At 44.4% G+C, this 23,379-nt stretch overlaps 1 protein-coding gene and 1 long non-coding RNA gene across 4 annotated transcripts; one reads left to right on the top strand and one right to left on the bottom strand.

Moving 5' to 3' along the window:
• Positions 1-19: 19 nt before the first annotated feature.
• DNAAF10 (dynein axonemal assembly factor 10) lies at positions 20-22,099 on the top strand. Its single transcript, XM_025470013.3, has 8 exons — positions 20-349; positions 7,127-7,227; positions 9,499-9,629; positions 11,977-12,078; positions 14,437-14,552; positions 15,175-15,309; positions 18,039-18,136; positions 21,194-22,099. The coding sequence occupies exons 1-8, from the start codon at positions 167-169 to the stop codon at positions 21,399-21,401; spliced, it is 1,074 nt and encodes a 357-aa protein (XP_025325798.1). The 5' UTR covers positions 20-166; the 3' UTR covers positions 21,402-22,099.
• Positions 4,100-10,429, bottom strand: LOC112673939 (uncharacterized). 3 transcript variants are annotated; one of them, XR_003145138.3, is made up of 4 exons: positions 10,149-10,429; positions 9,200-9,314; positions 6,627-6,712; positions 4,100-5,459 (listed from the first exon to the last, which is right to left on the bottom strand). It is a non-coding gene; the product is annotated as an uncharacterized LOC112673939 (long non-coding RNA). The 3 variants fall into 3 exon arrangements; XR_004803451.2 differs by lacking the exon at positions 6,627-6,712 and having other exon boundaries at positions 10,149-10,424; XR_007413830.1 differs by lacking the exons at positions 4,100-5,459; positions 6,627-6,712 and adding an exon at positions 8,714-8,924 and having other exon boundaries at positions 10,149-10,425.
• Positions 22,100-23,379: the final 1,280 nt, after the last annotated feature.

Genomic DNA, 23,379 nt, shown 5'->3' with positions numbered 1-23,379 from the left:
TACACCGACCGGCCGGGGCGCCCGGGGCGGCTACGGCGAGCGGGAGGGGGAAGCTGTCGTTGCTGTTTGGGGTCTGGTTTCCCGGTTAGCGCTCTCGGGGCGCGCCGGCGGGGCCGTGGGGCCGGGGGCCGGGGGCCGGGGGCCGGGGGCCGGGGCGGGGGGCGCCATGTCGGCCTTCGAGAAGCCTCAGATCATCGCCCACATCCAGAAGGGCCTCAACTACACGGTGTTTGACTGCAAGTGGGTGCCCTGCAGCGCCAAGTTTGTGACCATGGGCAACTTCGCGCGGGGCACCGGCGTCGTCCAGCTGTACGAGATCCAGCACGGGGACCTGAAGCTGCTGCGGGAGGTGGGTGCGGCGGGGACCGGGGCGGGGTACGGGTCAGGGCCGGGTCGGGGTCCAGGTCCGGGTGCGGGTTGGGGTCCGGGTCGGGGTCCGGGTCCGGGTCAGGGCCGGGTGGGGGGTCCGGGTCCGGGTCGGGGTCAGCGTCCGGGTCGGGGTCCGGTCGGGGTCCGGGTCCGGGTCGGGGCCGGGTAGGGGTCCGGGTCGGGGTCCGGGTCGGGGTCCGATCCCGGTCGGGGTCCGGGTCGGGGCCGGGTAGAGGTCCGGGTCGGGGTCGGGGTCCGGTCCGGGTCGGGGTCCGGGTCGGGGCCGGGTAGAGGTCCGGGTCCGGGTTGGGGTCCGGGTCGGGATCCGGGTCCGGGTCAGGGTCCGGGTGGGGGTCCGGGTCGGGGTCAGGGTCCGGGTCGGGGTCCGGGTCGGGGTCGGGGTCCGGTCCGGGTCGGAGTCCGGGTCGGGGCCGGGTAGAGGTCCGGGTCCGGGTTGGGGTCCGGGTCGGGATCCGGGTCCGGGTCAGGGTCCGGGTGGGGGTCCGGGTCAGGGTCCGGGTGGGGGTCCGGGTCGGGGTCCGGGTCGGGGCCGGGGTCCGGTCCCGGTCCGGGTCCGGGTCGGGGTCCGGGTCCGGGTTGGGGTCCGGGTCCGGGTCCGGGTCAGGGTCCAGGTCGGGGTCAGAGTCCGGGTCGGGGTCCGGTCCGGGTCAGGGCCGGGTAGGGGTCCGGGTCCGGGTCGGGGCCGGGTAGGGGTCCGGGTCGGGGTCGGGGTCCGGGTCCGGGTCAGGGCCGGGTGGAAGGTCCGGGTCGGGGTCGGGTCGGGGTCCGGGTCGGGGTCCGGGTTCAGGTCCGGGTCCGGGTCAAGGTCAGGCTCCAGGTTGGGGTCCGGGGTCCCGGTCGGGGTCTGAGTCCGGGTCAGGGTCCACCGCTGAGTCCCGTCCCGTCCCCGTCCCCGTCCCCGTCCCCGTCCCGGGCTGCCCTAAACTGCTGTTTGATAGAAGCAGAAGCCGAGGTGCCTGCGTAGGTGGCGGAGGCGCTGGCCCGGTGTCCGGTGTCGCAGGCACGTGAATGACAGCGTCCCCGCTCTCGGGCGTTTACTTTCCAGCGGGGGAGCCACGATCCGTTAAATAATCAGGCCGAGGATGCATAAATACAAACCGACATGAATTCTCTACCATAAAGGAACACGGTTCTGCGAGAGTAAAAGAAACTGGGGCTCGGGGGGCTCCGCGGTGGAGCACCTGCCTGGCCCAGGGCGTGACCCCGGGGTCCTGGGATCCAGTCCCACGTGGGGCTCCCTGCGTGGAGCCCGCTCCTCCCTCTGCCTGGGTCTGCCTCTCTCTCTGTGTCTCATGAATAAATTAGATCTTAAAAAAAAAAACTAAAAACAACTGGAGAGCATCTGCTTGGACGAGGCAGGTGTTAAACTGTCAGCTAAAGGATCAATACAGTTTGGATCTGCAGGCTTGGATTAGAAGGTACATGAGATCCCGTCTAACTGTAAATTTCTCCGAGTGCTGGTTTTCTCGTTCAGTTTGTCTTTTCTTGCCGAGTAAACTTGGGTCAGAGTTCCTAAGCATGGCTTGGTCGTCTTCGCCTTGTCTTCTGTGGTTCACTGGTTAGCCCCCAGGCACCCGTTGCTGTTTTAGGGTCCAGTTCGGATGACTTGATCCCCACAGGAGCACATCCTGACACTGCATTCCTCGGGTACTTAGGGTCCGCTCCAGAAGTTGTGTCCCGTTTGTCTCTAAGTAGGTCGTAAGCTCCTGGGGAGTAAGGGTAGTGTGTTTCATGAGCGCGGCTTGTAAGGTTCAGCCGCTCAATAAATTACCTGTTAAAAGCACGAGTGTACGTATACCTGTAAAAGGATGTAACTTGGAAAATTTAAATAATTGGTTTATGGATCATTAACCAACAGGTGTCAGGGTTTGAACAACTGGGAAACCTTGGAATAGGAGACAGAAATTTACAGGTGAAGCATTAGGAACAGATACCAACTACCGTCACATTTAACCAGAGAGCATTTGCAGACTTGTGGCTTTGAAGGTAGGATTTGTGCATATTTCAGGACTACACTCGTTCTACAAGGCGAAATAGGGCCCTTTGTCTCTATCTCTTGGCAACCTATGCCAAGACACTATGCTGAAGAAGGGCCGAGGTACTCAAGGGACGAATCCCTTTTTCTAAAGAGAGGATAAAACTAGCGCAGAAACACTTTTAAGAACTTGGATTACGTTTGGCTGTGATGGTGCAGTGGGAAAGGCTGTAGGTTTAATACAGGCTTGGTGATTCCCAACCCTTACTGTGCATAGGATCAGCAGAGTGCGTTCTGGAGGTCGGTGGGGTGGGTGTGTGTGTTTTAAAATATTCACGCCATGGTCCCACCTTAGGGAATTCTGATGCCGTGGGACTCTTGCATCTACACTAGAGTGAGGCCTGGACATCAGTATTTTTAAGACTTCAGCTAGATGATTCTAACAGGTACCAGGGTTGACTGCCACTGGGTAGGTGAATTCTTGAAACACTTGGTTCTTCATTGTGGAACCACCTCAGGTCACGTGTTCCAAAGCTCGTGCATCCGAGGTAAAAATGTGGCAGGGATGCCGATGGGTCTCTGTCCGTGTGTGCCTGACCTTGGTATGAAGGACAGACGGAATGAGGGCCTGCTGTACGGCTGAGCTGTTTGTTCCATCGCACGCAGGGTTGCGGGGTTCAAGTGAGAGCTGAGAATCTGTCTCTTTCTCATCAAACTTTACAGGTGTGAGACTTCCTCATCCTATAAAGGGCACCTTTTCTCTAATTGGCCCAAAGGACGAGGGGTGGCCCTGAAAGATGGAGTCATGGTTGTGGATGTTTATGGTGCAGAAATTAATAATAAGCTAATAAAGTTCTGCTTTTTTAGCCCCGGCACCACTGAGTTTACTGCTTGTTACCATTTGGTTGACTAACTTTTAATGTTAATTAAAGTAGTACCAGGATGTGGAGGAGGAAATACTGACAAGCTGTACTAGACCCACCCACAGACAGAACAAAAATAGCTCTCATGGGAATTATCCATCATGGGCTGCCTTAATCATGTCAGCTTACTGCAGCAAAGAGAACCAACAGATATGTCAAAAATGACCATCTATGATGTGTCCTACAGCAAAAGTTATTACTATATACCAGTTTCTTTGTGAAACAAATTTTGTAAAATCTTTTTAGCCATTTTTTTTCCTAATAAGAAGAATGTAAGTAACCATTGGATTTTTTGAACCTTTTTTCTCCCCCAAAGGTAAAATAATTTGACAGAGGCTGAGAAGGAGCCTTTTTATGAACTATTAAAACTTAGCTTCAGGACGCCTGGGTGGCTCAGTGGTTGGGTGTCTGCCTTTGGCTCGGGGCATGACCCTGGGGTCCCAGGATTGAGTCCCGCATCGGGCCCCCACAGGGAGCCTGCTTCTCCCTCTGCCTGTGTCTCTGCCTCTCTCTGTGTCTCTCATGAACAAATAAATAAAATCTTAAAAAAAAAAAAAACTTAGCTTCGCTCCAGTGCTACTTCTTAAAGCTATTATGACCTCCATGAACATCTTAGAAAGAGAAAACACCCCTGCTTTTCTGTAAGTCCGCTTGTCAGCAGAGCTCAGCTCTTCTCAGCAAACTGTAGTCGTCATCGTCATGCAGATAAGGTTTATACATTTGAGGTTTTAAAATATTTTTATATTTTGAAATAATTTGACTCTTGCACAGCAGACTATGAGTACCTATTTATTTTTTCTTTGGTATAAGGAGACGAGAGAACATGAGGGAAGCGTAAGTACCATATATTTACATCTTGTAAAGATTCGAGTGAAGGTGAAAACTAAAGGACACTAGTCTGAAAGTAGGTTCAGTTCATGACTGTACCATCTCCCTCGCCAACCCATTGGTACTTCTCATGACTCTCAGGTTTAGGGGTCGGGGTCCCTGGCCCTAGGGACCTTGAGTAAGCCTGTGTCCTCATCTGGAAAAGAGTGTTCCAAATACTTGGCTTGCAGTTGTGTTAAACAGAAAAGGGATGGCATAGCCTGGAGGGCCGTCTAGAATGGTATCTGGTATGTGTGTTGAGTATATGGATGCTGTTTTCATCGTGGCATATAAGTGACACCAGAAACTGTGTGTCATGTGAAACCGTGGTGGGAGAAATGGGAATATGGACTCCAGCAGTGGTTGCCCTTTCCCCAGCACTAGGAATGAGAGGTTAATGCTCTTTTATACTTTGATTCAACAGACGTTGAGCACCTGCAAGGTTGCCTAACAGATGGGACGAGGCCCCCTTCTCATGGTATTCATTCTAGAAAGGTTGGGATAGATAATTGAATAAAACACTTTTATTGGTAAGTGCTTAGTAAAGAAGATTAAACAGGGTGAGTGATAGTGCTTTGGGGATTCCACTTCAGAGTGGAGGAGCAGGGAAAGCCTCTAAGAAGAGGTGACATTTAAGCTGAAATCCAAATTGCGAGAAGGAAGATCTCATGATGTGAGGGAAGAGCGATTCAGGCATTAGTTAATAGTAAGTGCAAATGTCCTGAGGTTGAAATGACTTTATTGTGTCTAAAGAGCAACAAGAAAGCTAGAGATGTGGCTGCAGTGTTGTAGAGAGGAGAGAAGCGGGGAATAAGATCAGAGAATCATGGCAAGATTGCAAGGAGCTTTGTATGTTTTGTCTACCACAGGCCTTGGTGCCACTCCTGCGAGTCGGGGCCTCTATAGATGGAGATGCTTTTGTTCCATTCCATTATATTCCAGTGAAGACTGACTTTCAGAATTTGTGCAATGACAAATGTGGACACATCTACTACAGATCTATTGTAGTAAAGCGGTTCTTAGTTTGGTTTCTTTCCTTCTCAGGTAGGGATTGTCAGACGTGTTCAGGTGCCAGAACTCTGAACGCTGCGGTGCTGTTTTTGGGATTCTGTAAAAATGGAATAGTCGGTTCTAATTCTGCACAAAGAAGGGGTTTTCCAGTCGAAAAATCTGGCTGCATTATCATAATGTGGTCTTTGTAGCATGTGAAGTAACCAGACCTAAGTTTCATGAAACAAAGACAGAATCTTCATTTCCAGGTTTTCTTACGGGTGTGCATTTGCTGATACTTTCTAACAGACGAGCTGAAAGAGATATCCAAGAAAACTTAAGTTTGAGAAAAATTATCAATTGACAGCTTTAAACTGTGTGTGTGTGTGTGTGTGTGTGTGAATTTATGTTGGTGCTGGACGATCAGTGTGTTGTAGGAGCGTGGCTCGAGATTCTCTGTTTCAAAGGGCCAAAAGGTAAGAGTCAGATAAAGAGGTTGCCTAGGGGGATCCCTGGGTGGCGCAGTGGTTTGGCGCCTGCCTTTGGCCCAGGGCATGATCCTGGAGTCCCGGGATCGAGTCCCATGTCTGGCTCCCGGTGCGTGGAGCCTGCTTCTCCCTCTGCCTGTGTCTCTGCCTCTCTGTCTCTGTGTGACTATCATAAATAAATAAAAATTAAAAAAAAAAAAAAGTCGCGTAGGGAGGACGGTGTTTTATTACCAGCAGGAAAATCTTCAAAGGGCTGTGCGGGCCGCAGGGCCCGAGGGGAGGTCAGCTTTGGGCTGGAGGCTTGTTGGCCCAGGAGGCTGCAGCCCAGCGCCGCAGGACGCAGGCGGGAGGCCAGGACCAGGACCGCTGGACCGCGCTGTCCCTGCCCTGGGCGTCCCGTAGCGGCCTCGTCTGACCCCACGTGACCCGAGTTCTAGGGTCTAAGGCAGCGGCAGACTCCAGGAAGGGCTTCAGTGGCCGCGGCAGGGGGGTTGGGGTGGGCGGGGGCAGCAGAGAATGGGAAGCGTCAGAAGTAAGGGGAGATGAGCGGAGGCCCCGCGGAGGGGTGGGAGCCGGTGCGGGGAGCAGGTGCGGGGAGCCGGTGCGGGGAGTCGCGTAGGAGCTGCTGTTTGGCCCGGGAACTCCTTGCGGGCGTGGCCGGTCCTGTCCACGTTCGTGTCCCATCTGCCTAGTTCATTAATTTGCGACCAGCAGGAGCTCACGAAAAGTGTTGACTGCCTGGTTGGACAGGTGTGCGGAGCTGAATGCTTCGAGCTCCTCGCCCGCGGCAGGAGGCTCGCACGGTCTCATCCCTAAGGGCCCTCTCGGTGACACGGTCTGTACGTGGTTAACACAGTCTCGTTTCTTAAATAGTGCATCGGTGTGTGGTGGTTTTACTAACACGATTGTGTGCGGTACGGGGAGCAGTTGCTTTTTAAAGAAACTTCAAAATATTGGTTACTCAAGACCAGTAGCAGCGCCCTTGGTACTCACGTGTATACAGATCTCTCTGCATCGATAAGGTCCCGGAGAGAATAGGGACATAAACATTCTCGGTTTATAGGGTTCTGCAGGGAAAACTGCAAGAGACACATAAACATTTTTGTTCCTGTAGCCATCTGGTAAGAAGAATATCTTCATTATGTTCTCATTTCTACTGAGGATCTTAAAGAAGAACAGCACATTAAAGGCAGAAAGTTTCATATTTGCAAACCATGCCAGAGACGGTGTACTTGTCAGCATTTGAATGTCTCATTAGTGAGATGAGAGGAAAGGCAAAATTAAGACTCCTTCTCTTTGACAGTCACATACATACTTTTAAACTATAGAAAAGCGACTAGAGGAAAAGCATGATAATTTTGATCAGAAAATGTTTTAATTGCTTTTGTATTACGTGTCTTATTTAAGTCCTATAATAGAGCCATAAATACCATGAATTATATAAATAGCTGCTTACATAAATAACGTATCCTCTCTCCCTCCCTTCTGTCAAGATTGAAAAGGCCAAACCCATTAAATGTGGAACATTTGGTGCAACATCTTTACAGCAGAGATATTTAGCGACTGGAGATTTTGCTGGAAACCTTCATATATGGTAAGATTATTTAATCAATATTAAGACACGAGGTAGGTATTTTCTTTGATAAGTCTTGTCGGTCTTCCTCTGAAGGGGCGAATTCTACTTTTAAAATGTTTCTTGTTCATTTTTAACTGTTTATAAAAATGTGAGAATTGTCTTTTAATACATATTTCTAGATTTCATATTCAAAATCTCTTTAAAAATACTTTAAATTTTCTTTAGATTTTGAATGATGTTGCCAGTATTTATTTCCACACATGCTGTTTGGTGCTGGCGTTTAATACCCTGTATGTGTACATAAAGGGCTCTTCCCTGCACATGTGTAACGCAGAACAGTTAGATATTGTTTACATGTCAGCAAGACAATTAGCCTTACTGAATGATACACAGAGATTTTGTTTTGATTTTTTTAATGTAGAACTCTCATTAAAAATTTTTTAAATACTTTAGTTGATATCTAAGCACGACTTTTCAGGAACGCGTCTGTTGAGCAAATCAGTATAAACCTGTTACTAATGAACAAAACCATTATTATGCCAAATGCTTGTAATTTTCATGTTCGACCTGGATTTATTTTCTCATATTGAAATTAAATTGCAAGAACTGATATTCCTTTTAATTCTTTCTCAAGAATATCTTATTTTAACTGTTTAAAGTATATAGTGATGTTCTAGAAGAAATCATCTTCTTTGCTTCATGTTTTCTAAGGTGACCTTTCTTGATTCTCACTCATAATCTGCTGCTTTCTAATTGAATTACTTTGAAATATCTCTCTTAGAATATAAAACAGAATGAAGCTATTTTAACTTCCTTTTGCTTTAACTGCTTAGTCAGCACTTAGCAGAATGCACCGGTTCTTACATGCTGTGTCATATACTTTCACAGAAATCGGGAGAGGCCAGTCTGATTGTTATTTTTAAAAATAACATATTTCAGTATAAGAATATGCAAAAAATATAACTGTTGACTGTCTTCCTAATAGAGTCTCCTAGAATAGTTATAGGTATTACTGACTTACTATCATTGTTTAATCTTACAATTTCATGTTATAAAAAGCAGGGTCGTAAAGTCTGTCAAAGCAGTTCTTTTAAGTAGAACCTCACTCCTATTTAGTCTGATTCTTTCACAGTGATGCTACAAAGGTAAACATCTCTTAACCAGGTTGAGCTATCTGAAATTTTAATTAGAGAGATTTTACTAATCTTGGGATAATAATCTAGTAATAAGTTAGGATTACATTTTGTGAATAGCTGCATTTATTATTATTTTTTTAAAGTATAAGTTGTCAAAAACTGACTTGTTAAAGAGAAATGTGGATTAAAGGCTCTAGGGAAAAAGGGAGGCATGAGAAGGGGTATATTAACATAACCTACTTGAGCCTACCATCTCGGGGAGACTCAGACGCTCATAGTTAGCAGGTACTTTCCTGCATTCCTCTCTCTTAACTAACCTAGATTTAGACAGACTTACATTTATTGTGACCAGCATGATGATACACTAAGAAATATGTAACTAGATGAAAATAGTACGGAATTTATTATTTTTTAAATTTATTTATTCATGAGAGACACAAGAGAAGAGAAGCAGAGACACAGGCAGAGGGAGAAGCAGGCTCCCTGCAGGAGCCCGATACAGGACTCCATCCCAGGCCCCCAGGATCATGCCCTGAGCCGAAGGCAGATAGATGCTCAACCACTGAGACACCCAGGCATCTGGAAAATAGTATGGAATGTAGTGAGAAAATAGTACGTTACAAAGGAGGGAACATATGCAAAGTAAACGCTATTCATATTTTATCCCTCCAAAAGGTCTCAAGATCAGACTAGCAAGGCCTATTTTGGAAACATTCTGAATTACTTTGAATTTACTCTGTGTTTAAAGTAGTGATGATTAGACTTCAGTGGACCAAAGGGTCAGAAGATTTGGGGCTCCTCCTCCATTACGTCTGGGAAGGAGCCCAGGAATCTGCATTTATTAGCAAGCTCACCTGGTAAATCATGTGCAGAGGCCCTAGATGATGATCTCCAAGAATCACTAAGTGGGCTCAGGACTTAGAGTTGCAAGTTGAATGATGGCAGTTCTCATTGAGGACTTGACAGTAGCTAAAGAGGAGACAAAATGTTGGAAGTAAATGTATAAATTATGTTCATACTTGAAACCCTTATTTTTTTTGAAACCCTTATTTTTAAACAAAAATCTAAATTTGATGTGCATTCTTAAATTTCAGTAATGGACTAAATGTGTGGGCCTCGTGGAGTAAATAAGAGGCTGTGTTCTGTTGTCTAGGAATTTGGAAGCTCCAGAGATCCCAGTATATTCCGTAAAGGGCCATAAAGAAATTATAAATACCATAGATGGCGTAGGTGGACTGGGAATTGGGGAAGGTGCTCCTGAAATTGTGACTGGCAGCCGAGATGGTAAGTTAAAGTATTCTGTGTATTTAAAAATGCTTTTTCTTTAGATCCTTGTGCAACAGTTCATCTTCTCTATTAGAAAATCCTCTTCAGTAGCCTTGACTCCTTAAATCTAATGGTACACTTTTTTAATAGGCAAGTTGAATTGCTTATCCCTCAACTGCCTCAGACTTCTGGGTGTTTTGAGACAGAGGCATAGCCCTTACCATTTTAGCTTTGAGCTAGTTCAACTACTACCACTGTTTCCTCTGAACCTTGAAGATTTAAAATTTCCTCACAGGTTTTTGAGGCAGCTGACAATATAGGATGGGAGGCAGCTTTTCATTTTTGTGATGGGGCGGAGGGAAGGAGAGGGAGAATCTGAGCAGCCTCCACCCACGCCCAGTGCAGAGCCCAACACCAGGCTTGATCTCACGACCCTGAGATCACGACGTGAGCCGAAATCAAGAGTTGCATGCTCAACCCACTGAACCGCCCAGGCACCCCTCACTTTCTTTTTTTTTTGAAAAGCAGAATTAGTACTTGTGAAAACTGTCGTGTTGACAGCCGGTTGAACATCGAAGGTCTGTGATCCTCCACCGAGCGTTGTAGAAGGATCCGAGGGCACCAACTTTACTTGTCCACCCTGCGGTTACTAAGGGGACAGGTCTGTTGGTGTTCAGAGGTGTTCTGAATGCCTGTAAAGGGAGTCAGAATTTGCTTCCTCATAAAATACTTGGCACCTTAGTGAGTTTAGCTAGTTTTTAATGGCTGCTCAAGACTATGAGGAAATTGTTTTAAAAGAAAAGTGAAATATATTTTTCTAAGAGTTTATTCAGAGTGTCTGTTTTAGAAATCAGTTATTCCTTTTAATCATAAAAGTCATATGGAATATAGAAGGAGAATTAGCATTCAGTCTTCCACAGCAGCATAACCCTTAGATTTGTTTTCCTTTCTAGCCTCATCTACAATTTTGTATAGCTGTCAGTGTGGGTATGATTTTTGTCTTTTTAGATTTTGTGTTTTGTCATACGCAGATGTTGCCGTTTCCATCACTGCCATTCTAATGACTATGTGATAGTCACTACACTGTGGGTGTAGCTCAGGCGTCCTTAACCATGTCTTTGTTAATAAGCATTCAGTTTGTGTTAAGTTTTTGTTTATTGTTTTAGGCGAGTGGCTTTAAAATAATGAAGGAATGAGTATCATCATGTATATAACTTTCTTAGAATTAGCATATTTTCTTAATTTTTAAAATTTACTGTCAGACTTTCCAAAGTACCCGTGTACATTCCACGCTACAATAGATGAGGTGGATTTCCAGTATACCCTACTGGCATTGATTTTCCTTCCTGGCCCCCCCCCCCCCCCGCAATTTTATAGATAAAAATCATAGTCCATTCCAATTTGTGTTAACTTCTGTATTTAACTTTCTGTATTTGTCAGTTAGTTTTGCTTTGTGAATTGTCTATTTATGTTCTTTGCTCATTTAACTATTGCAAATTCCATATGAATCTTATCAATTTGTATGAGCCCTCTAGCGTAATAATTTGTATAAACCCTCTAGAGTAATATAATAACCTCTGGTGACATTGTGAGAAATTCTTTTAATGACACACTTTATTTTTTTCCTTGGAGATAAATCTAGTGGGATATCTCTCCTTTTCCTGAGTTTATTATCTCTTTTAAGGATTTTTTACCCTTTTCCTGTTGTCTTTCAAGTACTTGCCTCTTAGCCATTTTATTAAATGCATTTGTATTTCTCATAGGCAATGAGGAGTTTAGTTAGTAGTCCTGTAATTTGCATTAAAAGGAGAAGCATTGGGAAGACGTATGTGTTAATTTTATTTAATATTTCCCTCATCTCTGTTGCCACAGGGAAATTAAACTTAATTGTATGTGAGATAGTATTCTATAACCCCATATAAGAAATCGTAACTGTAAAAATTAGAGTTTATTCATCTGTATAAGAAAAATGCCAACAGTTACATGGGTTGTATGGAAAAAAATGGAAATGACACTGATATTATTCTAAATAACCAGTGTATTAGGTTTAGGCTCAAAGAAAATAAGATACAATCTGAATTAATAACCTTTGTGTTTCCTTTGTCATTCATACCTTGTTGATAACTTCAGAACAGCTGTTGGCTTTTCTGTATCTATTAACTTAGACATCGAGTCGGACAATAAGATAGGGGTTATGTCTGGTATTAAATACAACTTGCCCAAGTAGAAGTCAGAAATATGTGAGTATTCTTCGAGTGTTCTATGGTCTGTTGTATCGCCACAGACACAGGAAGTCATAGGAAGAGAATGCAGAAATGTTATCAATCACTATTGAATTTTGCCAACTCACTTGTATGTACGACAGGCACTGTGAAGGTGTGGGACCCAAGACAAAAAGATGATCCTGTTGCCAATATGGAACCTGTACAAGGAGAAAACAAGAGGGACTGTTGGACTGTGGCATTTGGTAAATTATTGAAGAACCTTGCATTTGAGGTATCAGATGGTGAAAAGCGCAGTGCTTCAAGAAATTCCCAATAGTCTCCTTACAGTCTGTTTTGTGGATTGTTCTGATAGTGTATTGAGGCAGATAGAGACGGTGCTTATTAATGTCAGCCTCTGGGGCCTCGGTTTGAATCCTCGCTTTGTTATTTCTTGGCTGAGTGAAGTGGGCAACTTACCAAGCTTCTCTCTGTTCCTTAGCTTCTTCACTTATAAAGCAGAACTAATAATAGAATTTACTTAATAGCATTATGAGGATTCAGTGAATTAATACATGGAAAGTGCTGAGACTTGTGCTTAAATTATTAAGTGCTCAAAATATTTGCTACTATTACACACTTCTGTTTAACTAGATAATGTTGACCTGGTTTGGAGCCAAGTGCCATTAGTGGAGCTAAGCAGAGTCTCAAAATCAAATGGTGACCTAACAAATCTTACGTTATACTCGACACAGACAATGTTATTTTCTAGAACATGTTATGCCATTACAGAATTATTTATCATTTGATAACTTCTGTTCCTCTGTTACTATTACTTAAAATGCACATTGACTTTGTAGGACTAAATGATGTGTGCCCTAGTATCTCTCTTGCTGACAGCCATAATTAAAATAATTTTTGGGATCCCTGGGTGGTGCAGCGGTTTAGCACCTGCCTTTGGCCCAGGGCGTGACCCTGGAGGCCCGGGATCGAATCCCACGTCGGGCTCCTTACATGGAGCCTGCTTCTCCCTCTGCCTGTGTCTCCGCCTCTCTCTCTCTCTGTGTGACTATCATAAATAAACAAAAATTTAAAAAAATAAAAAAATAAAATAATAAAATAATTTTTGCTCCTAAAGGATACGGATCATACTTAGTTGGAAATCTGTATGTTCTTTCTTCTGTTTCTTCGCATAATCTTGTGTAGATAACAGGCATTAAAAGTGCGACTTAATAGTATATGTGAATTATTTAACTTTTATATGTTGTTTAAAAATTGCAGTATTATTTAATCAGAGGAAAGTCTTAGATTTCCAATTAAAAAAATAAGTTATTGTATGGGAATTACTGTGTTTGTATGTTATGAGCAATAATATATAAATTTAGTGCATGTACACTCTAGGGAGAAATTTCAGAATTTGTATTTAGAATCATTATCTAAAATTTGATACAATAATTAAAATGTAATTACCTGTGGGTCCATTAATGCCTTTCATCTTTGATCTAAGGGACATAAGTACAGTTTTAAATTTGGGACATAAAGTTTGAGAAACAATTGATCTCTTTTATGAATGTCAGGTACATGCAGAACAGTGTGAACATGCAGAGGTGAGAGATTCCCAGTCTTGCCTCAAGAAGCTTATAGTTTAGTAAAGAGGGTATGACGTCTACGCTATTGATGGTACAGGGCGGGAATGATAAAAGGTGACAAGGGGTGTGGATGAATATAGAAGGCATCTCGAGGGGCAGGTGGCTATGGAGGAAGAACATTTTGACCCCAGGCCAAGTATATATAGTATTTGAATCACTGAAGTTGGGAGGAAATGTCAAGCCTGGGGAATAGCCTGAAATGTGCCCAAGAACGTATGTTGAAGGAAACCGTGGCGGGAGTAGCCTTTCCAAAGTCAGGAGTGTTTAGATGGTTGGAGGCGGAGGTGAACTTTTGAGAGTTTTTGTGGGGATGAGATGTGACCAGAACTTGAGGAAGATCAGATTGGTGGTGTGTGGCGGGGAGAGGGGAGGCCAGAGGTCCTCCAGAAGCACCCCCGGATCCACGCAGGAGGAGTTGAACCTCAGGTTACAGTCTTACTGCAGCTGTGATCGTTCCTACAACTACGCACAGATCACAGTGTGTTAACTTAACCAGTTCAGATTTATTTCCGTGCAAAGAGAACACCAGACGACATTTTGTAAAATGAAGGAGTTTTCAGGTTGTTTCTATTTGCGTCCAAATGTAGTTGCTGCCAGAGAAAGCAACCGTAGCACAGCTGTAGTTCTTCTACCCAAAGCTGCTGTGTTTGGACATAACCGACCCGGCCGCGTGCGGGTCGGGCAGAGAAGGAAGGGCGCTTGCACGTAGACTCCGGTGAACACCGGTCAGCCCTTCACTAGAGAACCTCAGCAAGGGAGGCTTTAAAAAAAACAAAAAACACAAAAACTCAAAAACCAGTATCAGATAGCCAGCCTAATAATCCTGACGTCCCGTCGGGGTTGGCAACTCGAGATTCGGCCTCTTGTGGGTTTTTTGGTCTGATTTGGTACCAGTTATATGTGTGTTTTACGACGTGATTTCAGCAGCCTTCAGACGAGCCTTCCTAAAGACCCGCAATGCGTCTTGATTTCCAGGCAATGCTTACAATCAAGAGGAGCGTGTTGTTTGTGCTGGCTATGACAATGGCGACATCAAACTGTTTGATCTGAGAAATATGTCCTTGCGGTGGGAGACCAACATAAAAAATGGGGTAACGTACACTTGGCTTCTGTGTGGGTGGTCTGAGCGTGCTTTTGTCCACCTCCGAACTACTTTAGAAGGAGAGCGCCCCTCATGGCTCATCTCGGGCAGCCCCCTGCCCATGGCTTTGAACCTTCAGGGCTGTTCAGCCCTCTGAGAATTTAATGATTCTCATCAGGGGTCCTCTCTTCAGAAAGTGAGCACACGTTGAGATGTGCTGTGACAGTCCCTGGTGGCCACCAGCCCCCGTGGCCTGTGTGTGGACCCCCGTGGGCGAGGCCGTGTGATAGTGAAGTGAGGTGGTAACGGGCCCCGTGCCTGCTAATACTGGAAAGCCTGAAACAGTAGTAGCCTCCCCAAGTACTTTCAGATTTGGGGGTCGTGAATTGTAGACCTTTAGTGAAGAATGTGGTTCCTTCCTGTTTTTTAAAATCAGCTTTGACTGGGCGGTAGAAAATAAAGTTACATGAAAACAGTAAAAGATCCCATGGGTTTCCAGATTGATCTCAAAAGATATAGTGATTATTTAAATGCTTTCACATGAACTGATAATTTTACTGTTTGACTTAGTTTAAAAGAACCTCCTGAATAACAGTCATTGGACCATCAATAATACGTATTTTCTATTTCAGGTGTGCAGCTTGGAGTTTGACAGAAAAGACATAAGTATGAATAAATTGGTAGCTACGTCACTGGAAGGAAAATTTCATGTTTTTGATATGAGGACACAGCATCCAACTAAAGGTTTTGCTTCTGTTTCAGAAAAGGTAAGTTAGGAGAGAAATGTCTTTCTATGAAGAGGAATGTTCATAGCTTGTTTTAGACTAATAAATAGAATTAGTCACCGAGGTTCCTTCCAGGTCTTTATGTGAAGGGAGCTATTTTTAATGCATTCCTGTAGGAACTTGACAAGTTTTTCTGTGCAGAGAGTATTTTCCCAAAGTTTATCAATTTTAGATTTCTTGATTACAATAAAGGCTTCTCAGTTGGCTAAGAATCTTATATTGTAGTTTAAGAACAATTGCAAGACAACTAGCTGATGCTAAGAACTGCATCAACAAAATGTAGCCTTATGCTTTCTAATAAATATATAATATTTGTGTTAATATCTAATTATATACTTCTCAAAACATATCAACATGTATATGTTATTTCCTTTCATTTTATATCCCGGTTTGCTATATTTTTTTTTTTTTTAAATTTTTATTTATTTATGATAGTTACAGAGAGAGAGAGAGGCAGAGACACAGGCAGAGGGAGAAGCAGGCTCCATGCACCGGGAGCCCGATGTGGGATTCGATCCTGGGTCTCCGGGATCGCGCCCTGGGCCAAAGGCAGGCGCCAAACCGCTGCGCCACCCAGGGATGCCCCCCGGTTTGCTATATTAAGTGAAATCATTCAAAGCATTAATCATGGGCACATAGTAGATTCAGAAAAATTATTTATTCAGTCACTCACTTACACATATACGTACCATACGTTGCTCCAGACGTATTTGAGTAGCTTGGAAGGAAACATCCACGGCACCTGGTGGCTCAGTCGGTTAAGCATCAGCCTTCGGCTCAGGTGATCCCGGGGTCCTGGGATGGAGCCCTGCATGGGGGCTCCTGCTCAGCGGGGAGCCTGCTTCTCCCTCTCCCCCTGCCCCTCCCCCTGTTCTCTCTCTCTGTCAAATAAGTGAATAAAGAAAATCTTAAAAAAGAGGGAAACGTACAGTATTACGACATCAAAAATAGATCAAGAAAGCAAATCACAGGGAAAATACTGGTTAAAGAAAAAAACAAGATGATGAAGTCTGGAGTAAGGGGATTGCATAAAATTCAAGCTGAAACGCCCTGTCATTTGCCGGAGGGTTGGGAATGTGACTCCGACCTTCCTTGAATGTGGAAGTAAAGATCCGTTACAGGTTTGTGGTTTCCATAAGATTAAAACTTGTAAGTTGCTCAGGAACTAAACATTTACTCTCTCGCTCCCTCTCCCTCCATCACGGATTCAGTAGCACTTCTCAAACCTTCCTGTCTTGTCTTATTTTGTTATTACTGCTAATTATTATTATTACTGCATATAAATTGCTGTCACTGCCTGATGAACTAAATTCTTAAACAACGTAGCTGTAAGTTGCAGTATCTTTTGCCTCGTTATTTCAGAATATAGTAAGTGCCTGTCAGCAGCTTAAAGCATTTTATTAAATAGGCTCTTATACAATTGTGACACGTTTCTCAGCCAGTGGTTTGTTTGTTTGTTTTTAAGATTTTATTTATTTGAGAGCATGAGTGAGCGAGCACAAGCAGGGAGAGTGGCAGAGGGAGAGGGACAAACAGACCCCCCTGAGCAGGAAGCCTGACTCAGGGCTGGATCCCAGGACCTGGGATCACGACCTGAGCCAAAGGCAGACGCTTAACCACTGAGCCACCCAGGTGCCCCCGTAGCCAGTGTATTTTAAGAGGTCACATCCCCTCTTGCTTTGTGCGTGTATGTTTTTATTCAGTTTTCAGAAGAGAAAAGAGAAGCTTAAACTATGAAATAAACTGAAATACGTTTTAGCACCTTGAACCCAGTCACTTGAGGACTCTTACACTTGAATATGGGATTTTATTTTACAAGACTATTCAGTCAAATGCCAAGACTAATCGCTCACTGAAATGTGAAGTGTCTAAGCATTACCTAGATCTGGTTGGTCTCAAGCAGAAATCCTTCCTCCCTCCCGCTCCCTCCATCTTTCCTGCCTGCTCCCCCACCGCCCACCATCTCGCTGTCTCTCAAATTCCTTGCAGTGACTCTTACACCATTAACACTGATTTACTAGCTGTTGTCGAGGTGCTAACAAGCTCTTAACCTGCCAGGTGCCATTTTTGTCTTTTAGTTTAATATGACTGATAAAGACCCTGGCTTATTATGACCTTAAACACCGTCTTTAAGTCCTTGTGGTCCTTATTTTGAAGCCTGGACAAGTCAGATGGTATAAAATAAAGATAAGGCTCTGGGAGCTTTAAATTAAAATTCATTCTGTATATGGGAACTCTGTGTGGTTCTCACTCAGTTTGCTGGAAACCTGAAGCTGCTGTAAAACATAAAGTCTACTGTTTTTGAAAAAAAAATTCACCCTGTACCTTTTTCACCTTTGGATGAAGTATATATGTATTTGCATTTTGAGTTTTTCTTCTCCCTCAGAGTGAGCTAGAGATATTTAAATGTGTAGAAATCGATTTGCATACTTATGGTACTATAAACTTATATGGACTTTTAATCTGATAACATTTTTTTAATCCACCAGAACTTTGTTTCATAAAGCAATAAAGAAAAATGATGCTTTTTGTGAGGGACTCTGTAGTGATCTCTGTAGCCCTTACAAAGACATGTGCCGGAAATACTTCAACTACTTTTATAACAGTTGAATTCTAGTAAAACAATTTTTTCCTGCAGAGTTTCTCTATTTGCACAGTCTTTTTTATCATGTAAATGTAAAAACTAGTTGTGTGCCTCTTGTCCTGTCTAGGCCCATAAATCAACTGTGTGGCAGGTCCGACACCTGCCACAGAACCGAGAGCTCTTCCTGACGGCCGGGGGCACCGGCAGCCTTCACCTCTGGAAGTAGTAAGTCTCTGCCTGCGCACGTTGCTCCTTTTTAAGTCACTGGTGGGCGGAAGGTAGGAGTAGAGTGAACTTTGTTTTCTCTCTTCCTCCTTTGACTTCGTTCATTTTGATATGATTTTAAGTTAAGTGGTATTACGTAAGTGTTATTTTGCCAGGTTTTAAAAAAAATTAATGTACTTATTTTACACTTAGTAAATACTAACATTCTTTAGACACACTAAAGATATTGGTCATTTTAGTTGTGTCTTCCGTATAGCAGGGTAACGTAGGAATCGTTCTTTTCATAGATATAAAATCATAGTTTCTGCTAGGTTTCCATTGTTTGTTTTCCTTTGTAATTTTGATATGAAACATTTGAACAAAGGCTTTTGAAATATCATTCTGGTTGCTAGAACACTGCCTTTTGAGAATAGGAAGACGGTTGGAATTCTTAATTTTAGATCCTGATAATTCCCTTGCCCAAGTTCACCTACCATTGCTGTGAAGGAAACAGCACAGTGCCGAGGCCCCTGATGGCGTCCAGGGAAAGCCTGGCCGTCGAGTGGGCTGTGTGCGGCGGGCAGGGCGAGGGCGAGGTACAGCTGCCGCTCTGCTCGGCGTGCCGGGGCCCTCGGGTGGCACGTACCAGGTCAGCGGTCATTTAAAGGCCTGATAAAAGTTGAGAGTTAATGGTTTTTCTTTCTTCATCACTAAAGGCAAAAAACCCAACAACACACAAATGAAAGGATATTTCAAAAGTAACGTTTGATTAACGACACACGAATAAGAACACTCTTCAGCACGGCTGGGACTTTGCCATGTGCGAAATACTCGTCTGTTTATCAGCTGCTGTTAGGAGCTAGCAGGGAGTCTGAGAAACAGGGCTGCGTGTGGGAAGGGTTCAAGCGTTAGGGATCCAGCTGACCAAAACCGGAGAGTGAATGTTTTCGGTCAAGACTGTATAGTTTCTGTTAGTGAGAAGCAGAGGAGAAGCCGTAAGAATTCCGGGAGAACGGCCGGTGGACAGCCCACTGGTGGCTTCCCTTTGCCTGGTACGCTGCCCATCGTCCCTCCCCGCTGCCTCCAGCCCAGGGCTCCGGCCCCGTGGTGAGCCGAGCGGGGCCCATCGGTATCCTGCGGGGACCGTGCTCTTCAGACTCCTTCCCCGAAGAACTCCTTCCAGTTTCCTTTGTCAGCCACATTCCATGCGACGTGCAAACGTTTCTGCAGCTAGAATTTTTGATGACAGTATAAAGTGGGGTCTTGTATGTAATCAGAAATTTGAAGCTTGTCTCGATAGGAATTTTCATCTTCATCGTAAGAGATACCTAGTCTTTCTTCAGATTGGTTAGGAGCTTTGCTGTCGGAGTTGTTACTACACCAGCAGAAGAGATACGGTTTAACTAGCATGATATTTGGCTTTCTTTCCATTTGCCAGTCTCCCTCGGTAGTAATGTAGTTGTTCTACAATTACTGAGTACCTGAGAGTTCCTAGAGCATCTCATCTAGTTAAATCAGAGATTGTTTTTTGAGTGGATGGACTCCAACATGCAGATTTCTTGTGTGTATTTGGTTTTTTAAAAATTTTATTTACATTCAATTAATATAATGTGTTACTAGTGTCAGAGGTAGAGGTCAGTGATTCATCAGTCTGTGCCCTCCTTCATGCCCATCACCAGGTACCCCCCGCCCCCTTCCCTCCAGCAACCCTCAGTTTGTTTCCTAGAGTTAAGAGTCTCTTAGGTTTGTCTCCATCACTGATTGCATCTTATTTTTTCCTCTCTTCCCCTATGATCCTCTGTTTTTTAAATTCAGCATGAGTGAGATCATATAATTGTCTTTCTCTGATTGACTTACTTCATGTAGCATAACACCCTCTAGCTCTATCCACGTCTTTCCCAATGGAAAGATTTTTTTTCTGATGGCTGAGTAGTAGTCTAGTGTGTGTGTGTACTACATCTTACATATACTACATCTTCTTCATCCAATTTTTGTGTATTTAAAACTCTCACACATGCATATACATTCTTAAAACTTTAATAGATAATATAGAAGGTTTAAAAAATCTTTGTTTTAAATACTAAATAATTGCATCCTTTGCCAAGAGACATGAAAAAATTCTGTAAACTGTGTCATCATCCGAATGTCTTACTCCTTTTAATCAAAAGAGGTTGTATGGTCCAAGAAGAAGAAAGAATAGTAAGGATCTGCCTAGCACTTGTGTTTCTGCTCTGCTTCTGAGTTGCTTTGTCCCTCTCACACTCTTGGCCTCTATGAGCATCGAGGAAATGAAGGTAATGTCATGGTCGGTACCAAACAGGCTTTAGAGCCCCTCTGAGGAAGATTATTCCTGTTTTTCACTAGGAACTTCTTTTCCCCCTTCTCAAATCTAGACCAAATAGTATTTATAGTTGTTAACCTTCAGCTCTACTTATTTTATGAATTTATATGTTCAGCTGAAAAAAAAAATGTTCTTAGAATTGCTTTTTTTTTTTTAAAGCAATGATTTTTTTTTAAGATCTAAAGTCTCCTAGCAGCACGTTTCCATGGCAATGGTACACACAAGGTCTGTGGGCTTGGGTCTGTGTCATAGAGCTCGACAGTTAGGAACAGAGTCTGCTGCTCATTCTGGAAGTGCTTAGGCGACGTTCCGCAAGTGTTACTTACAGCTTTTGCCTTTGCACTTGCGCTGCCTGTGGTGTCCAGGAAGCCGGATCTAGAGAAGGACTGCGTAAAAGATTATCAGGAACACCAAGCAAGTTTAATAAATAAGGCTAGGTCAACCTAGAACTTTATAATAAAAGAGAATACAGGCTCAAGCTGAGCAGAGATGATGTTTAAAAGTTTTTAGTAGAACCGAGCCCTTTATTTCTTTTTTAAAGCTATAGTTTGGGGGATGAGGCTGAGGCTGAAATAGTGTCTATTTGTATAAAACGCAACATGGAGAGATTCTTTAAGTCCTTATCAGCTTGAGTACCCAGCAGAGAAGTAAAAATGGAGCTACTGGACTGTATGTGTATAAATACGGTGTGGAGAACGCTAGGATCTCTGTCCTTACCACTCCGGTCTTGTTTGCAGCGAGTACCCTATTCAGCGGTCAAAGAAAGATTCTGAGGGAGTCGAGATGGGAGTTGCGGGCTCGGTCAGCCTCCTGCAGAACGTCACCTTGTCTACCCAGCCCATTTCCAGTCTCGACTGGAGTCCAGATAAAAGGGGTCTCTGCATCTGCAGTTCTTTTGATCAAATGGTAAGAGTACTGATCGTTACAAAACTCCATAAAATTTGATCCGAAGACTTAGGACCTGAAACCTTCCGGAGGAACGCTCAGAGTATTTAGGACGTGCCCGGGGATCCTCTGGCCCTCACTAGCAGAGTTGGATTTGACGGATGAAAACAGTCCCCAGATGCAAACGTCCAGACCCGCCTCCCTCCGGGTGTGAAACCCCGAGAGGTGTGTTCCATCCACTGGACTTGGACTGGTTTGCTGCAGCGTGGGGGGACCGCTGTCTCCAGAGCCGGCGCTGCTCATCTCTCCTCCATCTCTACGAAAAAGTTGGTACTTTTCTGCATTTAAACATGTTTTAAATTTGTTCTTCGACCCCAGAGTTACATATTTTACCATAACACCTGGTTTCAAATAGTTCAGTCTCGGTAAAAGTACCATGAATTAACCTTCATATACTTTGAGAGATTTCAGTGTCAGTAAGTTTCTGTACAGACTATTACTTTATAAAATACCGAAATGGCATGGTCAGACTAGATTTGGTAACTGTTTTCAGCTGTAAGACTCCTAAAACGAAATATCATTTACCAAGTGAATATTTATAGTGACCTCTTTTTACCTAAAAAACAGGAGTCAAATTAGACTTGCTTATTGGCTGGTAGGTGATGTTGAGATGTAGAAGATTATGGGGGTTTTCTAGCCTTATTTTTTTTGTCAAATCTTTTCATATATTTTATAAATAAATTTGTTTTTGAAATCTGTGGAAGCTTTGATTCTGTTCACGTAACAGTAGTAATAAGGCCAACACCATCACTTCTTTGCTTTATGAATGCTTAGTAAGTACCTCGTGATCCACGGTTTCATCGTGCTCACGGGATCTTTGGCTCGGCTCAGAGGCATTCACTTTGTCACGCCTTCCTTAAGCCTCCCGTTCCCCCCCCCCCCCAACTCAGGAGTCGGAGCACCTAAAACACTTTAATATGTAAGAGTCCTGTGACTTTATGGGTGCTTGGAAACTCAGTGTTTTGGAGTATTAAATTCAGAAAATTGACCTTTTAAAAAAATCCCCAAGAGGTTTTTTTGCTGTGGTCATAATTATTGAAGTAAACTGAAACTGAATTTAAAGCCTGTACCTGCTGGGTTGTTTTGTTTTTCATTTTTAAAAGAAAAATAAAAAATATGGAATTCTCTTTTAGGAAACTTGTATTGGGTGGTGCATTTAGGTTTAAGTCAAGAACAATAATTACTTCTGTTTCATTAAATCTGCCATGGACTGTAAGGTGATCGATCTCCCACCACTGGGAAAGGCAAATGCTGCCCCCAAAGCCCATACACGCTTCTCATCACTCAGCATTTCTTCACTATTCACTGGATGTTCTTTTAAACTTAGATACGTGGTTTTTTTCTTGTGTATCCTTACAAAGGAAAACATAAATAAATTTGGTACCATGTGCCTCCGATGTCTCCCAATTCAGAGGCTGAGCCTCCTAAATCACCTTTCCGTGTTTTCCTTGCAGTATTGTCCTTTGTGCCATAAAAAATGTTGGTGATGCCGCACACGTGTCTGCTCTGAGTTTGGGCCTCGGGGCCCCCTCTTGGGCGCGGGGATACCTGGGCCTAATGACCGAGGGGGACGGCCCCAGAGAGCAAGGAGGGAATCCCTGTCCCCAAGGCCGTGCGAGTGGCCTTCCCTGTGGTCCCTGCAGCTGCACGTCCTACACCGCGCGTTCAGCACCTGGGACGTGGACAGCTCTGTGCGGGCCTCGTGCGGGCCCACGGTCGGCTCGGTGGGCTCAGGCCGCACTGGCGTCAGGCCCCACGTGCCTTGCACTAACGTGGCCCGACTAGGAGGATTTGGGGGCGTTTATAGAGAAGCAGAAACACCAGAGAAGCAAAATCGCTGGGGATATTATGAGATGGGACCTTGTACGGCTCCGGGACCTGGCTGGGCAGCCAGGGGGCAGCAGGTGACAGCAAGGCCCAGCAGGGACCCGAGCCTGTGCCCTGGGGACCCTGGGCAGGCCCTGGAGCACGCGTGCAC

This window comes from Canis lupus, chromosome 10, assembly GCF_003254725.2.
Source record: "Canis lupus dingo isolate Sandy chromosome 10, ASM325472v2, whole genome shotgun sequence".
Taxonomy (NCBI): domain Eukaryota; kingdom Metazoa; phylum Chordata; class Mammalia; order Carnivora; family Canidae; genus Canis; species Canis lupus.
Note: the sequence above shows the minus strand (reverse complement) of the source record. Positions and strands in the feature narration are given on the sequence as shown.